This window comes from Haliotis rubra, unplaced genomic scaffold, assembly GCF_003918875.1.
Source record: "Haliotis rubra isolate DU_JTF1 unplaced genomic scaffold, ASM391887v1 Scf2008, whole genome shotgun sequence".
Taxonomy (NCBI): Eukaryota; Metazoa; Mollusca; class Gastropoda; order Lepetellida; family Haliotidae; genus Haliotis; species Haliotis rubra.
The window spans coordinates 33,890-53,918 of NW_025766013.1; the positions used below are offsets into that span (position 1 = coordinate 33,890).

Consider the following 20,029-nt stretch of genomic DNA (forward strand, 5'->3'; position numbering starts at 1 on the left):
TCGCCTCTTACGACAAGCATGGGTTATTGAAGATCAATTCTAACCGGATCTTCACAGGTCCGATTCTGACATGAAGTAACATATGAAATCAAAGAAAGTGAAAAGGAGGGTTAATTGCAAGCTTATGGATGTATCAAAAGTGATTAAGAGTTATCTGCTAGAACAATTAGAATACCTACAACCAAAGCTAAGACGTAGTTATCGGCCATGAAGCATACTTTTCAAACACTTTTGGATAATGTTATTTCATCCCAAGACATCATACTAACTGAAAATAGTGTCAAACAAAATCAGTACCGGGGATGCTACGAAATCCTATTTCTAGGCCCCTTTTGAGATTCTCCTCCCGGGCCCCGCTCCTGAAAGCGATCTTAGCGCTAAGATGACCGTAACTCCCTTACTTTAACATAGACTTACGACTGTAGTAGCGCTACGATCGCTTTCGGGAACGGGGCCCTGGACTAATATAATTAAAGTACCACCGTTTATCATTTGACGCATGCTCAAAGCGCTAACGCAATCACTACCCCATTTACCCGTGAAAATCCGGGTAAGAATTGGTCTTCAGCAACCCATGCTTGGCATAAGAGGCGACTAACGTCATCGTATCACAAATGGGTAGATCTGTGCTCATAATGTTGATCACCGGATTGTCTGGTCCATGGTCAATTACTGACAGACTGCCGCCATATAGCTGGAAAACTGCTGAGTGCGACCTTAAACAACAAACAAACAAACTACCCTAATTAAGGGACGAGTAACTGTGCATTCAATTATCTTTAACGGCTCCGTTGTGAAGATACAACCCAAGTTGCACGTGAGACGTTAGAAGATTCACAGCAACCACATGAACCTACCGGATACCCTTTGACTGCTGCACCCGTGAAGATCCGGTTTAGAATTGCACTTCAGCTACGGGGGCTTGCCGTAGGAAGCGACTAAGGGATCTCATAATATATGTTAAAATAAATAGAAGCAATACTGTGATGATGTGACCGTGTTTTACAGGTGTAACAGCACACTTAATAAAACATTATGTTTGCGAATTCACTGACGTCACACAAATAACAACACTTAATCCTCACGGAACAAAACCTTTTGGTTCTCATGATCGTAAATTAAAAGACTTTTTCGTGCACCATTCTCAGTTTATTACAAATTTAGATCTACATGTTGACAAATTGTGTTTGTTTATGGATGCCGCCTTGTCGCAGTAGCACTTAAGCCCCGTTTAAGATTCACTTCCTCAACCATTTGACCATCTAAAGGATGCAGTGTGTGTGGAGAGGAGGACCGGTGGTTGGATCCCCTAGCAGAGTCACACCAAAACCACGTTAACAGATGGCACTTGTTGCTACCCTTCCTCGTATTAGGGAGATAAACTCGACCCGGAATCGGTGTAACCTGAGGGGGGTATCCATGTTAAGCTGCGGCGTGACATCTCAGTAGGCTAAGCCAGCATTCATCGGAATAAGTACAGTCTCGCACACATTCACAGACGTTGCTGTGTGCAGTACACCGCACAATGTCAAACCCCATCTTACTCGCCCACTGACCATGTCGTTATCAGGGACCATCTCGTAAGATGCTGGTTGGACCCGTTTTCTAATCGTCTTGCTTCTCACAATAATATCCGCGGAGTGTCACCGTAGAGTTCGTCGGGCATTTGCGACAAGCCATATGTCGCCCGGACCAGAACTGTTCTTCTGGACAACAGGTGCTTGTCAATCTGTTCCGTCCCTGGTATCTGAACTTATCGATGAACTGCTGATCAGTCCTTGACGGAATAAACACGCAGGTGCGCACAGCTACCTTGACTGGTACCGGCGTGGACGGTCTCGGTACTGGGAGATCCTCGTACCCATTCACACGTACACTGAACCTAGAGAATATTGATGGATGCAGGACCCTATCTCCTCCATCCAGAAAACAGGAGTATTCTGTTTTGGGACACACGTCGGGGATCCTGTTATTGGGGCAGGTGGTATAGGGGTTGTCATAGCCTCGGTGCTGTCGACAGTTCAGTCCATTCCCAACCTTGTACTCAAACACCATTGGTCGCGATGGGTTGATGTTATACCTCGTGTCCCCGGGAACCAGCTCGTTCTCCCCTTCCACCTTCACAGTGACCCGGATGTCTCGACGGTAAGGGACCTCAGACGGCAAGTAGACTTCAAAACCAGACACATAGATCACAGCTTTCAGATCAGCCTTGGTAATCCACCCTGCTCTATACAACCACCTGCTGTTTGGTATTTTAAAGCTAATCTCTTTACCTGAATACAGTTTTGAAATATCCATGAATGCAGTGTCCCAACGACTTGTTTTCCTTCCAGAAACTGTCTGGAACTCAAGTCCTCTTGACGAACATGATGGTACTTTGTATGACAATAGAGTTGAAATGTCCGTTCCTGCGTCTTTACACACATGGGGCCGAACACCCCCCTGCCTTGTACTGCAGCTCATCACAATACATCCGTATCACCTGAAGAACCATGATTCTGTAACACACGTACGACATACCCGCCACCTGGCGGAGACTCTCTAAGACGTCTTCATCTTGGCCATTACTTCCCGCTAAGGCGTCGAAGTCAGCAACAATGCCGTCAGCTGCTTTCATGGCCACTTGAGACTGAACGTTTTGGGCTAATACTTCGACCATTTCATACTGTTTGTCATAGATACTCTCAAGCATCGATACTAACTTTTGTATTTTCACTTCGGTTGTAATGCATAGGCCGCTTGAACCAATGAATGCCTTTGGAGCTGCGGCTAAAGAAGTAGAGGTCCCATCAATAACACTACATGCTTCTTGAACAACCTTTGTAAAGTAAACGGCCATTTCAGTGATGTCAGGCTTAGTCACTGCAGGCACGTAGTCATTATACTTTTCCAGAAACCTGTCCTTAGCAGCCTCAAAGTCGTCTCCCGTCTTGTTTTGAGTTACTGTTTCCATTATGCTTTTCATGTCGTTAATAAAATCTTTATTTTTAGCAAAACCCTTTCTGACGTAGCTGATGTGGTCCCTGAGGGCTTTTATGGCAACAACCAGCCTGATTGCTTTACCTACCGTTGCTATGGCGTTCACCAACTCTGCCGTCGCATCCATGATATCAGATACTGAAGAATCGGTCGCTGCCTTCAATGGATTGCAACTTTCAGCGAGAACTACGCCGAAATTGATAGATTTCTCAGTCACTTCTAGAGCAGCAGAGGTCATCACGAAACCGAGTATTATAGCAACGTCTGTGTCTATATCAGGTGCTAGTTTTCGTACTGATTCTGTGAGGTTGTTTAACTGATGAAAAACTATCATGTCGGCCTTAGCTTTGGCAGCGCTAAAACTATGAATCTTTTTTAAAATATGTTTTGAGCTCATAAAATCGCTGGTTGATGACTTTGCTGAATTCACTCTTTAAGTCGTCTGCAACTGTCACTAGGTTATACTCCTGGTCGCTTAGCAGCTGGAGAACCCTCTCCATTTGTTTCTGTCTCAGGAACTCTCGAAGGTCAAGGTCAGTGTTCAACAAACGCACTTTGACGCCATTACCTGTCCCCTGTTTACGTGACTTTACGTAAATTCTGGTCTGGTCGACTACCCTCCAGAACAAACACATCTTCCCACTGTTACATATCTTATCCGTGTTGAAGTAAGGAAACATCGACATGAGAATCTCCAACTTCTCGTCTGCGCCCTCATCAATGTACATTGCTATTGCTCTGATGATTTTAGTGACGACTGCTTGTTGATCTGTGGTGTTGTGAGGTTGGATGGCTTTGACTCGATCATGGTACTTCCACTTGAGTAGGATTGAACTGAATGTCAGAGCGTTGAAATAATTATGAACGTCTTCATCTTTCCATCGCCCTATCCTATCTCGATGTAAATTAAACCTCTTTGCACGTTCTATTAATTGTAAAACGTCCCTCAAGAGACAGTTGGGTCCCTCGTTATCCGGACCACAAACTGTGTTAATCTCTGACTGCAGAACACCAAGTTTCAGACTTCCTGAGAAGATTCGCTCCACTGAGCGTTGGTATTTGGTATCCTGTATTCTCTTAACATCTGGGAGATACTTATAGAGATCGTTACGGAAGTTGGTGATGTCACAGAACTGTTGAAACTGTGGATGCAGTATCATAAGACGACGATAGGTGTACTGGATTACATTGATGTCGGCATCCGTACCCTTCGGAGATGTTGTGACCGGCAGCAATTTTATGTCTTTTTTCAGTTCTTCAAACAACCTTAAGCGACGCAAGAACACACAAACCCCATGATCAGATTTTTCCGAACTTTTACACATTCTCTTTGCATGGTGCATGGGCCTATATGAGGGGATGTACCCTCGCGATTGTAGCTGTTCGAAAAGAAGTTTCAAATTCATGCTAGCTGATTGTATGAAGTTTGATGCCGTCGATGACGTGATGTTCCGGCACAATAAGGTGTAGAAACCCAGCTCTGAAATGCAAAATGAGGGATAATTGGTTATTTTGTAGAATCTACGAATGCATTTATAACTGTGGGCGCTTGTATCAACACAGCATAATTGTAACTCGATATATCCAGAACTGTTTGTCCCACAGGGGAGTAAGAAGCAATTCCTAACAGGGGAGTTAGAAGCAATGGCCATAGCAGTGCATTCCCTAACAGGGGAGTAAGAAGCAATGGCCACAAAGGTGTATTCCCGAACAGGGGGATAAGAAGCAATGACCATAGCGGTGTATTCCCTAACTGGGGAGTAAGAAGCAATGGCCATAGCGGTGTAAATCCCCAACAGGGGAGTAAGAAGCAATGGCCATAGCGGTGTAAATCCCTAACAGGGGAGTAAGAAGCAATGGCCATAAAGGTGTAAATCCCTGGCCATAGCGGTGTAACAGGGAGTAAGAAGCAATGGCCATAGCGGTGTAAATCCCCAACAGGGGAGTAAGAAGCAATGGCCATAGCGGTGTAAATCCCCAACAGGGGAGTAAGAAGCAATGGCCATAGCGGTGTAAATCCCCAACAGGGAGTAAGAAGCAATGGCCATAACAGGGTGTAAGAAAATGGCCCCCAACAGGGTAGTAAGAAGCAATGGCCATAGCGGTGTAAATCCCTAACAGGGTAGTAAGGAGCAATGGCCATACTGGTGTAAATCCCCAACAGGGTAGTAAGAAGCAATGGTCATAGCGGTGTAAATCCCCAGCAGGGGAGTAGGAAGCAATGGCCATAGCGGTATAAATGAAAGTGAGTGTGTGAGTGAAAGTGAAAATAGACATCACAAACAACTATGATTACACTGAATTCCAATTACTTGTTTCATAAGAAAATGATATTTACAAATGAATTTTAATTTTAAACTTTAATAACATCGTATTTCTTTATATCATGGCGAGATTTAGACAGCATGGCCCTAACTCAGACGTCACAGACTGCCCCTGTTTGATGAGGTCGTAAAATGATTCACAATTCATCTGGCTCACTTGTTACACCTGTTATGTGGGTTTTTTGCGCTTATTCAGTGTAGTTCTGTAACGCACAATGTGATTGATATAACATCAAGTCCGTACCAGACCGCTAAACCTTTCTAGCGACAGAACCTCGTTTTGAGATTTCCACGATTTTCAGGTTTCTTTTTGTCAGAGCTCTCTGTACGACAGAGCACGTTGCATGACATGTTTGCAAATATTGTTAGGAGCGTAGTGTTGCAATATACAAGTGCTTAGACGTATCAAATAATATTGATCAATATTTATGTATCTAGTTAAATGAATTGGTCTCAAAATTGTGGACTGGTTATTATACTAAGTTCCGCAATAGGACGGAACCCAGTCAACAGGAGACGAGGCAGTCGTGTAATCAATGTTTTGACTTGCAATGGCCACAAAGGTGTATTCCCTAGCAGGGGAGTAAAAAGCAATAGCCATAAGGTGTATTCCCTAAAAGGGGAGTAAGAAGCAATGACCACAAAGGTGTATTCCCTAACAGGGGAGTAAAAAGCAATAGCCATAAAGGTGTATTCCCTTAAAGGGGAGTAAGAAGCAATGGCCATAGCTGTGTATACCCTAACAGGGGAGTAAGAAGCAATGGCCATAGCGGTGTAAATCCCTAAAACGGGAGTAAGAAGCAATGGCCATAGCGGTGTGTTCCCTAACAGGGGAGTAAGAAGCAATGGCCATAGCTGTGTATATCCTAACAGGGAGGGTAAGAAGCAATGGCCACAAAGGTAATTCCCAGGGGAGTAAGAAGCAATGGCCATAGCGGTGTGTTCCCTAACTGGGGAGTAAGAAGCAATGGCCACAAAGGTATATTCCCTAAGAGGGGAGTAAGAAGCAATGGCCATAGCGGTGTATTCCCTAACAGGGAAATAAGAAGCAATGGCCATAGCGGTGTATTCCCTAACAGGGGAGTAGTTCACCTGATCACATACTAAGTTAGGGGATGTACATTAACTGTTAGTTCTTCACACCACTCCGTTAGGGGCTGTACATTAACTGTTAATTCTTTATACCACTCCGTTAGGGGACGTACTATAACTGTTAGTACTTCATACCACTCCGTTAGGGGATGTACCATAACTGCTCGTACTTCATACCACTCCGTTAGGGGCTGTACCATAACTGCTCGTACTTCATACCACTCCGTGGGGGGCTGTACAATACCACTCCACTCCGTAGGGGATGTACCATAACTGCTCGTACTTCATACCACTCCGTTAGGGGCTGTACATTAACTGTTAGTTCTTCATACCACTCCGTTAGGGGCTGTACATTAACTGTTAATTCTTCATACCACTCCGTTAGGGGATGTACATTAACTGTTAGTTCTTCATACCACTCCTTTAGGGGATGTACATTAACTGTTAGTGCTTCATACCACTCCGTTAGGGGATGTACCATAACTGCTCGTACTTCATACCACTCCGTTAGGGGATGTACATTAACTGTTAGTTCTTCATACCACTCCGTTAGGGGCTGTACATTAACTGTTAGTTCTTCATACCACTCCGTTAGGGGATGTACCATAACTGCTAGTTCTTCATACCACTCCGTTAGGGGATGTACCATAACTGCTAGTTCTTCATACCACTCCGTTAGGGGATGTACATTAACTGTTAGTGCTTCATACCACTCCGTTAGGGGCTGTACATTAACTGTTAGTTCTTCATACCACTCCGTTAGGGGATGTACATTAACTGCTAGTTCTTCATACCACTCCGTTAGGGGATGTACCATAACTGCTAGTCCTTCATACCACTCCGTTAGGGGATGCATTCTACTGATGGACTGTCATAATTACAATGAATAGAAAAGGACAATGAAAAAATCACTGTTGCTCCCCTTGTAATTTACCACCATGACCCTCACCTTCACAGTCGGGCGCCGGCCTGTCGTATGTACCATCACTCTTACACGTGAAGGAGTTGTCCGTCAGCACCTCGTAGCCGGAGTCGCACACCACGTGGCACTTGTCCCCGAACCGTGCTCCCTGGCTGCAAGTGGTCCGCCCGTGCCGGATGTCACCAATACTTTGGCACTGCGCACCTGCCCGAATAGAGGTAACATTGACGGGACTTCACACACTGACGATATATCCAACACAGGCCAAGACAGGGGTCTGTATCGGTTGAGATCATCAGTTTTATTTATTTTAAACTACAAGGTTGGTAAACATCACATACAATGTGATGAATCAAATTGAATCATACTCGGACATGGTTTCACAGGGGCAAAAGTGAGTGAGTTTGGTTTCACGACGCTTTTAGCAATCTTCCAGCAATATCACGGCGGGGGACATCAGAAATGGGTTTCACACATTGTTGATATTTCCGACACAGGTCAAGACGTAAGGTATGGGTGTCGGTATGGGTTGACATCATCAGTTTTATTTAAACTACTTGGTTGGTAAACACCATATACCATTTAATGAACTCGTGTGAATGAATGAAATTGAATCGAACCCGGACATGGGTTCACAGGCACACAAAAGTGAGTGAGTATGGTTTTACGCCGCTTTTAGCAATATTCCAGCAAAATATCACGGCGGGGAACAACTGAAATGAGCTTCACAAATTGTACCCATGTGGGGAATCGAACCCGGGTCTTCGGCGTGACGAGCGAACGCTTTAACCACTAGGCTATCCCACCGCCCCAGGACACAAAAGGGGCACAGGACATACAGTTTAAGCATGTCAACAATGGCCAGTGCGATGCCACTTACTCTCGACTGTGATGGTGAATGTACAGAAGTCCCTCCTCTTCTGCTTGTCGGTCACCGTGTACTTGACGATGTGGGTACCAAGGGTCACCCGGCTGCCACGTCTCGGCGAGAACTTGTTCAAGGTTGGCCTGAAACGTGTATGGTGTTTCGTGTAAATGTTCGTCTATGTAGATTGTTTTGTCATTCGAACCAATAGGAACGCAGGAAAATGTGTCCTAGGTATGTATAGTTACATAATGCCGACACCATACAGTGGACGCGACTCGGGGTTATACAGTTTATAACAAGCAGTATTCGTAGTTTAGTTTAACAAGTAATATTCGTAGGCTGCAGTGCAGACTGAATCCCCCCTGACAGCTGTGATTGGATAATTTTGTGTAGGATTTTGGGGTTTGTTTGAAATGTACGTCCATCCAGTAATTAAACATATCTAAAGCTGCCCTTTTCTAATACTGGCGTACGCTGAATGTCACCACCGGTATTTTCAAGCGGGTAACATTTGTACGAAACTTGGGTCAGTTCAGCTTCCTGGTTGATTTAGTCATTTTTGTTTTTATTGACGCTTTAAGGCTAGACTATGCACACATGTAGATGTAATAGCTGTTGAGGGCTTCGTTATTGTTTTTTTAACAAAATTAACATTACTTTAGAACTCAACAGAAAAAAAATGGTTTTGCGCAATTTCGGTGACACAGGTCACTGAAGCTCCCGTTGCGGAGTTGCGTCCCTTGAATTTGAACCAATCATGGCGATTTAGAATATTTACGTGAGGACTCCATCTTCGGGGTCAGTGGCGGTCGGTAGGACCCAGGTGACTTGGGCATTCCTTTCACCTGGCTTGACCAACGTAGAAAACGACAGCGGACAGTCGATGGATGGTGGGCGGTTTGCTCCTGCAACAGAAGCACACAACTAACTAGTACCGGACTAGCGGGCTCAAATCAATCCTTAAAAATATAACGACCAATCAGTTTTCAAACGTTTAGTGAAATAACGTTTTCAAATTCCATTAACACATTCACCAGACAGTCAACCCGTGAAGATCCGGGTTAGAACTGATCTTCAGTAACCCATGCTTGTCGTAAGAGGCGACTAACGGGATCAGGTGGTCAGGCTCGCTGACTTGTTTGACACATGTCATCGTATCCCATTTACGATGCTCATACTATTGATCACTGGATTGCCAGGTCCGGACTCGAATTTACAGATATATAGCTGGAATATTGTTGAGCGTGGTGTTAATCAAAACAAAGGAACATATAGAACAGTCACCTCGTGGGTTACAATGTTCCCTTTACTTCGTGAGGTCGACCATGCAAACCAAGTATGATCTTCTTTGACATCCAATAACTAGTTGAATGACAACCTTCTGTCAGGGTTATTTGTAACTGTGTCCCAAGCAGAAATGCTGATCATTCTAATTGGGCGTTTGTCACAGTCACAAACCCAAGTTAGATCATACCCACACGGTCACACTTTATATTACACTAAAATGTCAAGATTACGAATTACATAACGTCATGGCACACCTGATCCTATCTCTTACTTTGACAAATATTCAGAACCCAAACTAGACTGTATTCCTTTCTTCTCTTTACCCGACACCAATCATATTTTTGGGTGAAATGGATGGCAAATGTTATTATCAAATTAAGTTTGGGTTGAGTTAGTGAGTGAGTCCGTGAGTTGGGTATAAAGCGAGTTTGAAAGTATTTCAGTATCAGCTCAAAAGGTGGAAAGTTCTACGCACTATTCGTTGATTTTGCAAAGGTTTTCGATTCTGTGCAGCCGGATAAACTATGGAGACTTCTAAAATCGCACGGTCTTAGTAGTAAAATGAATAAACTGTTGAAGAGTATATACGAAAATGTTAAAGTGTGTGTAAGGAATCAGCATGAATTATCTGAACCTTTCATTAGTGAACTAGGTGTTAGACAAGGCTGTACTTTAAGCCCTTCCTTTTTTACGTTTTTCATTAATGAATTAGCAATACAAATATGTGACACATGTACGAATGGGATTCAACTACACCCAGATACAATACAACTATTTCTGCTACTCTTTGCCGATGATATTGTACTATTCTCTAGTACTGTTAGCGGTTTACAGAAACAAATAGATGAATTAGACAAATTTTCTGACCAATATAAATTGTGTGTAAACAGAGACAAAACCAAAATTATCGTCTTTAAGAAAGGTGGAAAGCTCTCTAAATTAGAAAAATGGTATTATAAAGGGCAACTACTCAAAACTACCAGTGTTCATAAGTATCTTGGTGTATAGTTTTGTAATAGCCTTTCCTGGTCCAAACACACAAAACAAGCGTCAGCACAAGCCTTGAAATCTTAATCGGTGTTTGTAAAAATATGAGATCGTTGGGTGAAATGTCCTTTAACACATTCTTTAAAATATTCGATATGAAGATAAGTCCAATACTTCTATATGGCTCTGAAATATGGGGATTACAACAATATGACAGTATTGAAAGAGTTCATTTATATGCATGCAAAAAGTTTCTTGGTGTAAAACCGAACACATGTAATAGGATGGTTTCCGGAGAATTAGGTAGATTCCCCTTGTTTATACACTCTTCCATTAAAGCCATAAAGTATTGGGTAAGATTACTGCATATGCCATGCCATAGGTTTCCGAAAAAATGTTATGATATGATGAAATTGTATGACGAAAATGGGAAAAGAAATTGGGAGAGTGATATTAGGGGAGTTGTTGTACAAAACTGGTTATGGTTATGTGTGGTGTGATCACAATGTTCAGTTGCATACCAATTTTATCATATCATTTACACAAAGAATGAAAGATATCTATTTCCAGTCTTGGTCGGAATCACTACTTCTATCCACAAAATGTTTATACTATAATCAATGTAAATCGGACATACGTTTAGAAGACTATTTAGCAAAAATCGGCGTAAAGAAGTTCCGTATAGCTCTCTCTCGTTTTCGTTGCTCTTCCCATGAATTATTTATTGAAACTGGCAGGTATGCAGGTATACAAAGAGAAAACAGAATATGTCAGTTATGTAATAAGAGCACTGTTGAGGATGAACTACATTTCCTTCTAATCTGTCCTGTTTATACGACTCTACGAACGAACTACTTAAAGCCATACTATTATAAGCATCCAAGTGTAAGAACATTAATTTCACTATTAACAGATACTACCACATCAATATTACAGAATCTGGCAATGCACATCTATTTCGCTATGAGATTAAGAAAAAGTATTGTTGCAGAAAAGAATTTATAAATGACTTCTATCTACTCATGTAAACTCTAAATGTACTACAGGCCTGTGGCCTTTTTAAGTACTGAAATAAAGATTGATTGATTATCAAATTAAGTTTGGGTTGAGTTAGTGAGTGAGTGCGCGAGTTGGGTATAAAGCGAGTTTGAAAGTATTTCAGTATCAGCTCAAAAGGTGGAAAGTTCTACGCACTATTCGTTGATTTTGCAAAGGTTTTCGATTCTGTGCAGCCGGATAAACTATGGAGACTTCTAAAATCGCACGGTCTTAGTAGTAAAATGAATAAACTGTTGAAGAGTATATACGAAAATGTTAAAGTGTGTGTAAGGAATCAGCATGAATTATCTGAACCTTTCATTAGTGAACTAGGTGTTAGACAAGGCTGTACTTTAGATTAAGAGTTATCTAGTCCACAGTGCGACTACGTCAGATCTCCTCACAATGAGGTTTATCTCCTAATCCAGTCTGTGAATTACACCTGTGATTAAGGGATAGCTCACCTGACGTGTGCAGGAGACAGGCGAGGACTGCAGTCAGCAGGGCAATCATGACGGCATCTACAGACACAAGTAATTCTCAGGCTATATGTAGACATGTGTATCCGGCCCTCTTACTGGAGCATGGAACTCGACACTTTTTTTATCAGTGACAAGTGATAACTGAAATACAAAAAGCAAAGGACAATTATAACACTGATATTAGCTTGTGTTTACTGGTGCCTCAACAACCTATGACGTACACTGACGCATGCTGAAATACGATTCCAAGAACTTTATCTCAAGGTTGCCGGAACAAAGGGTATCACCATGTGTGCCTACGACGTATGTCAAACTCACGAAGTGTCTATGTCAGTCCCTCATGAAGTGTCTGTGTCAGTCCCTCATGATGTGTCTGTGTCAGTCCCTCTCTGTCAGTCCCTCATGTGTCTGTGTCAGTCCCTCCTCATGAAGTGTCTGTGTCAGTCCCTCATGAAGTGTCTGTGTCAGTCCCTCATGATGTGTCTGTGTCAGTCCCTCGTGAAGTGTCTGTGTCAGTCCCTCATGAAGTGTCTGTGTCAGTCCCTCATGAAGTGTCTGTGTCAGTCCCTCGTGAAGTGTCTGTGTCAGTCCCTCATGATGTGTCTGTGTCAGTCCCTCGTGAAGTGTCTGTGTCAGTCCCTCATGAAGTGTCTGTGTCAGTCCCTCATGAAGTGTCTGTGTCAGTCCCTCATGATGTGTCTGTGTCAGTCCCGTGATGTGTGAAGTGTCTGTGTCAGTCCCTCATGAAGTGTCTGTGTCAGTCCCTCATGAAGTGTCTGTGTCAGTCCCTCATGAAGTGTGTCAGTCCTGTGTCAGTCCCTCATGAAGTGTCAGTCCCTGTGGGACAGACATCATGAGTGTCTGTGTCAGTCCCTCATGAGGGACTGACACATGAGGGACTGACTACGAGCACTGTTCTGCAAATTACGACTCGAAAGCGGAGAGGTAACGTCAGAAATCATATATCGCGACAGTGATGGTTAATGAGTACTTCTGAGGCCCGTCCCTCGAAATATGGTGTTGCCGAAATAGGGTTGCGCAACAAAGAGAAAATGACCAATATGCGAACGAAGCAACGTACTTCCCTCTCTTCGGTTCTATTTTTTTAAATTTATTTATTTATTTATTTTTTTTCACATTTTTATTTCCTCTTCAGTTTTTACATGTTATATATATGATGCTTATACATATACACATACTTATATATATATACATATACATGTGATTTTTCGTAGGTTGATTCTAGAAGAGACAGATAACATTATCTAGTATCCTTGTCGTTGTTGATAAGTTTTGATATAATGAAAGGCATTATTGGAGAAGTAGGTAAGGGGTTTAAGTGTACAATATGATATCTCTTCATACATATTTTAATGGTTGATTTTATGCTTTGATATCTAAGGATATTTATCTTGATGTTAAAAAACCCCTGCAGTTCATCATGTGTATAGAATTCACCTGTATTTGGGTTAATCAAATCATAAACAAAGTGTAACAAAATATTTTTTGTATCAAAATATAATATCGCCACTATCAAAGTAGACACCCATTTCCTCACAGGGATGTGCTCTCAGATTTCCAACCTCATATTTGATAATTACTGTGCCGAACTGATTGACTGAGATATATGACGAACTGATTGACTTAATTATAAGCTGACCTGCTTGTCTGTTACGTCCATATGGTTACGTGTGATTATTTGTGATCCATGTTGAAACGATTGCCTTATATATGTACTGAACTAATTGTTTGTGATAAAGGACTCTACTAAGTTCTCTCTCCTCGGGAAACCATAAATCGCCGTACAGACCTTGGCTCCGTTCCAAGACGTTTGTCAGTGGGGGACGTCATCCAACACCAATAGTCTTTTGGGGATGAAACAATCCGATTATTTAGTGGTCGCTACCGCCACACAATTGTCCGCACAAAACGGGGTTGTGGTCAAAGCAAGTCCTCTGATTGATTGATCCTTGTTCAGGAGATATTTACAACTGATGCTTTGTTTTGAGAAGCCATTGCTCGAAATATATTCTTACATTAAGCAGTCGATGAAAGAAAAAAATCAAGCGAATATATAAAGAATTGCAGATTTTGCAAGCGTTGACCAATCAGAGGGCTTGCTTCGACCACACACCCGTTTTGTGCGGACATATCGCCATCCATTTGTGTCAAGATCGTTTACAGTAGTTGAGAATCAAAATCGGGTTTCAATCGACTTGCAGAAATAGCAATAAAGAATTGGAAGGTGTCATCAGTGGTGATCGATAGGCCAATCATCCATGATTATGTTTACATTAAGTTTTAATTGATTGCATGCGATGGTAGCGTAGCGATCGGCAAAGCAGGCGGGTGGGGTACACCGAAGTGTCCGGCCTTGTCATAATGTATTGTACTGTGTAGCATTTTGAGTCGGGGGTCATCTCAAAAAATATTTTTTTAAATCTTTAATCTTCGCAAAGACACGAGGGCCTGTGGCGGAAACTACAGTCTGCAACCAACACGTATCGTGGTGGCCCAAACTGTGCATACCAGGGCCTCGTTCCACAAGGCAGTTGTACTGTACACGATCGTAACATTACGATCGCTAGAGAAGCCAAATTTTGTGCACCATCTACGTAGTGAAAGATGAACACATCTACGATAAGTCTAATTATCTACGTAGATGATATTTTTTACTTAGGCACGAAGACACTTCCATATGAAAGAGAGAGTGATATCAGTACCCACTGGCGAGTCCGTGTTTCTTCATGTCTAGCTGCCCTCAACACCAACAATGACGTCATCACAACACGCAGGCACATACATAACCATCCCCTGAGTGGAGATCGCAGCTGACAAGGCAGCCCAGTACCAAGGACAAAATACGAATGGCAGCAGTTCCACCCTTTCTATCTACGAGAAAGAGGTGTGAACTGATTGTGATCACGATATGATTGTAGAAAAGATAACCAATACCTGTTGTACTGCAAATTGTCAATAATGATAAAACATGAAAGTCGCCAGTTCCTAAAGGCTCGAGAAAGCTGCTTTCTGATTGATTGACGGTAACTGCCTACTTCTTGATAGGCATTTCATTGCTCCTTCCATTCGTAACTACTCATGTCAATCCGGCAAGCCGGATGGCGACTCAAAATACCCTCTCGTGACCATGTCACGACTGGGCCTTGTGTAAGCGCAAACAGGCATGAAGATGAAAATAGTCTAGGACTATTTCCAAGAGAGATAACTCCCAAAGATAATTTCCAAACATGGCTACTAGAAGAAAACGTCAATCAATTTAAAATACAACACGAAAGTCACTTTAAGTAAGTTTCTTATGTGGTTAACAAATATCAGTAATAAGGATAATTTTATAATCACGGAAATAATAATGAAAATCAGTAATAGCAATAAAACTATTTGACCTCTTTTCACATTTTTCTTGGCGATTCTTGGCAATAATGGCGTACTATACAGGTACGAGTCTTCTTGTAGGTCACGGAAAGAGGCGAGTAGTTACGAATGTACTCATTCGTGACCAACTCGTGTTACTCCGGGACAAACCGAATACATTCTTGGAGGTTACGGAAAGGGGAGAGTGGTGACTAATGTTCATTAGTCAGTCAAAAGCTTTAGGACACCGGCGAAAACCATCCCAGTCTGTGCCTTGAAAAAAATATTTAAAAAATTGAAAACTACACAAATGAATATCCTGGAATGTCAAACAGATGACCTGTATAGCTGTACAAGGGCTATGAAATTAATCAATTATCTCCCTTTTGAACTCTTATTCGATAGACGAAGACTATGACGGTTGCAGTCATACAATCCGTAACTGTTGTTCGGAATACGGAATAACATCTTGAGACTTCGAGGTTACATGATCAGAAAACACATTCCGACTGTCACTGTTCAAATGTGGTAATCGACGTTATGACTGTTTGGACGAAATGTGGTTCTGACGTCATACGTTATAAGAGATACCCTCTGACCTCGGATCTGTGGTTAGCGGTAGTGAAGGGTGTGACGAATGGTACTAGTCCCGCTAATTGTACAGATGGAGGACACACGCAGCAGCACAAGAGTGCAGTTTTTAATGGTGGGAATAAGTATCCATCAAACATATCACCGAATCTGTCGAATCATGTCACTTAAGCCCGCATAGACTAACATTTAGTCTCTGAAATGAACATATTTTACAGAAAAAACGGTTAATAAATAATTATCATAAAATATAGGGAAAAGGTTGGTTGATTGTTAAACGCCGGCGGTCTGTAAATAACTGAGTCTGGACCAGGCAATCCAGTGATCAACAACATGAGCATATATCTACGTAATTGGGACGCGATGACATGTGTCAGTGAACGTGACCGCCCGATCCCGTTAGTCGCCTCTTACGACAAGCATGGGTTACTGCAGACCAATTCTAAACCGGATCTTCACTGTCAAAACGAAAGAACGGAGACTTTCTTCATTTTCTGAAACTGCGGTTATCTAGACTTGCCACGTATTCTAGACTTGCATGAGCTTTCTAGGATATATTTGTTTCAGGGTATGTACGAAAGACTTACGCCCACACATGCTCATCAATTAACAACAATTCCAACGGTAGAAAATAAAGTTTATTATGCAAATTGTAAAGATTTATGGCACATTCAGACACGTAATGAAGTCATTCAAACAAATACAGCAAACATATAGAACATTTCTAATAACATGCATTACATAACACTGAACCACAGTGACACAAGTCTCTGACATGAACACACCGGTGTCAACCCACACTAACTAACACTTTCTAAAATAAACATATCAAGATTTCTTTGTACACTTGTCTTTTATTGTAATACACAAAGGATTCCAGAGAATCTCTTCATTTTCAGACCTGAGACTGAACCAATGTAGACTTGCTTATTGAGATTTGCTTGTGGGTTTTCGGACACGTTTGTTTAAGTGTCTGTGAGCGACACTTTTGAACTCCGTGTGGTAGGTAACTTTCTGTCTGATGCTTATTAATAAGTAATCAATTAACCATATTGCCATTCCGACCAAAGTTATCAGCTCATGCCGTCAGCTGGGTGAAATTATTATTTCTAAGAACTGATTCCTCTTTACTGATTAAAAAACCCTGTGAGGATTAGTTTTCTTGAGCTTAATATGGAACATGCATTGAGCCCATTAAACACAGATTCTGACAACACGTAAATACTGAATTTGTTAAGAGCGTATCAAAAATTTTCTTTTGCATTTTGATCGACGAACCAGAAATGACTATTTGCCTTTCGACAACATCATATGAAATCATGTGCGTTGAGCGCCGTGGACGTGGTACATGCACGCATTGCATTTTTTTGAACCCAAGGAAGATTGGAGACGTTTCCCGCCCACTCTTCTTGGCAAGTCATTCTGTATGATCCGTATCCGACTGAAAACCAATCTTGTAAACCGGTAGTGCTAAACACCCTGAAATCTCCCACAAACATACAGAGCCGTACACAAGTCTACTTTGCTTTGCTACGCGCCTTTCAATGTTGAAATATTGTGAAAAGGTGTCGCTAAATCAACGTTGATCGAGCTGCGGATTCTCAATTCATCAGATCCCAGTGGGGATTCGATAAGGGAGGTAATGGTGTACCACTTCCGGTCATTGGCGGGTACCATTTCTGTGATCGCTAACACATATAGCTTCTTGGCTGCTCTGGAACTGTCTTGACGTTGGTGAGAGTGGAATCTGTCATCTGTGAACTCTTATCCCAGATAACAACCTGCCTACGTGAAAGTATATTAGTATTTGATCTAACAAATAATAATATATTTTTCTTAATCCCTGAATTGTGAGGGAAAACAAGACATATTTTTAAAAATAAATGTTTTATAACTAATTCAATATGATGAATACTTGGGGAGTAAGCATAGCCTGGCGTTATATTGGGGTGATAAATCACAGTCGTTAGAGTCTCAAACTCTGATATAAAGTCAGATGTCGTTTTCCAGTAGAATCTGAAAGTCATAACATGGTTCTGTGGTAACACCGTATCTCGTCACAGGTCTACATTCGAAGCTCTATAATGATCCCTCCCACTTCGGTAAAACAGTAGCCCCGTTCAATACTATCTCTCGAGTGGCTTGTGTGGGAGTCAGTAGGGCTGGGTATTCGATGGCACTTGAGGTATAGTAATCACACAAAACTCACGAGCAATAGTAGAAACACTTTGTCTTATCGCTGTCACGTCAGTCTTCATTTGAAGGAACACAACTGTTGCCAGTAGATCACAGGACACTGCCAACTCTTACCACATTGTCATAGCTACACTTGTCAATGAACACCCTCTCAACCTGGAACAATTCCGGATTTAGATACAGTTTGTGGACGGTAGTTTGATTAGGTTTACTCTCCAAAAAGACTCTTAATTCCACTGCAATAGTGATCCGTGGAACTGTACATGGTCCATGTTCCTGAGGACATCACATAGGATGAAGAAACACGACACAACGATTAAGGTCTTGCACTTAGCGTTCGTCCATCTGTCTCAATGTGAAGCTGGAAATAGAAGAAACACAAATGTATGCTTGTTTGTTGTTAAATGACGTACTCAGCGTGAAGAGAGAGTGTTGCACCCACAGTGCATCTTCAGAACCATTCTCCGTGGTTTATGAACATTGTGAAGGCTTGGAGAGGATTGCTAGAGAACATCAATAGAAATTGAGGGAATCAAGTAGACACCTTTTAAAAAATATATTTAGAGGAATATATAACTGAATTATCCAGTTTGTGATTCTTTTCAACAAAGAAGCACTGTGACATTCTATGTGACATCATGAACAGTTGACCAATGAGCATTTAGAATAGCAAAATATGCACATGCTTAATTGTGTTATTACACACACACTCGTTCAACCAGGTGATCAATATCAAGTGTTGTAATGGTTATTCGGTGGATTCCTAAACAATTACTAGTCAATCCTGTCAAGTGGAGTTTTAGAAATCAAAGACAACCTACGCCAAACGTTTTGTTCTCAAATGCCGTTTCCCGCGCCTCTCGTTGTCTGTTCCGTCTCCAGAGGCAACACGTGATCATCACGATGGCGACAGCACAGACGACAACCACTGCAGATACCACCAAAGGCACGAGCAAGTTCTCCGACTTAACTAAAACAGAATAAACCACAATGCTAATAGTGAAATTCTTGGGGAGCGATCTCTATCTATGCATGTCATGTCTTTTTAGTAAAGTTTGTTTGTTTGTAGTTTAACGCCGCTCTCAGAAATATTCCAGCTATGGAGCGGCAGTCTGTGAATAATCCAGTGATCAACAGCATGAGCATTGACCTACGCAATTGGGATACGATGAAACGTGTCAACCAAGTCAGCGAGCCTAACCACCCGATCCCGTTAGCTACTTCTCATGACAAACAAGGGTTGCTCAAGACCAATTCCTACCGGAACTTGACAGGTATTTGAGCAAAGTAAACCGGTGGTTAAAGGTGGCAATAATTTACATTTGAAATAATTTCCAGGGCAAACAACAGACTACCTGTGGCCATAGTGACGAAGTGTATGGACGCCGTTTCCGCCAGAGTGTTGTTGCTGAAGAAGAGAATGATCTGCGCCATGTAGGCCGTGGACTGCGACAACTCCGAAATAGTGACGGAAGTCTTTGAGGGGTTAAGACGCACCACCTGTACTCCTGGCCCCGAACCTGGGTTGGCCAGTGCAGCTGCACCGCTGCGCATGTACCGCACCTCCATGGCAACGAGGTTCTCCAAAATGGAATCCGCCCATCTGATGACGACGGTAGTGACACCAACGCCAACTTCTTGCAATTGGAGGTTAATTCTCACAGTGATGCCTGTATTAAATGTTACAATGTTATTAAATGAATGTAATATATTTCACTAAGTTAAGAGATGCTTACACAGATACGATAACCCAGAACTAATTACAAAGTCGCTTTACATTTCCTTGCAGTGAAGTCCTGGGTTCCGATCAACAATCATTTGTAACATTACGTGTCGTAACTCCACAATTTACCATAGGCTTACGAATGTCCTGCGCTACGAACGTTTT

General features: G+C 42.1%; 2 protein-coding genes across 2 annotated transcripts; both read right to left on the reverse strand.

Moving 5' to 3' along the window:
* Nucleotides 1–1,127: 1,127 nt before the first annotated feature.
* On the reverse strand, nt 1,128–12,028 carry LOC124275678. The gene is made up of 5 exons (XM_046711302.1): nt 11,965–12,028; nt 8,967–9,093; nt 8,201–8,328; nt 7,348–7,524; nt 1,128–4,462 (listed from the first exon to the last, which is right to left on the reverse strand). Exons 1-5 carry the CDS (start codon nt 12,011–12,013, stop codon nt 3,345–3,347), a joined length of 1,599 nt encoding a protein of 532 aa, XP_046567258.1. The 5' UTR covers nt 12,014–12,028; the 3' UTR covers nt 1,128–3,344.
* A 5,774-nt stretch (nt 12,029–17,802) lies between these two features.
* On the reverse strand, nt 17,803–19,735 carry LOC124275679. Its single transcript, XM_046711303.1, has 3 exons — nt 19,497–19,735; nt 18,963–19,111; nt 17,803–18,502 (listed from the first exon to the last, which is right to left on the reverse strand). Exons 1-3 carry the CDS (start codon nt 19,708–19,710, stop codon nt 18,458–18,460), a joined length of 408 nt encoding a protein of 135 aa, XP_046567259.1. The 5' UTR covers nt 19,711–19,735; the 3' UTR covers nt 17,803–18,457.
* Nucleotides 19,736–20,029: the final 294 nt, after the last annotated feature.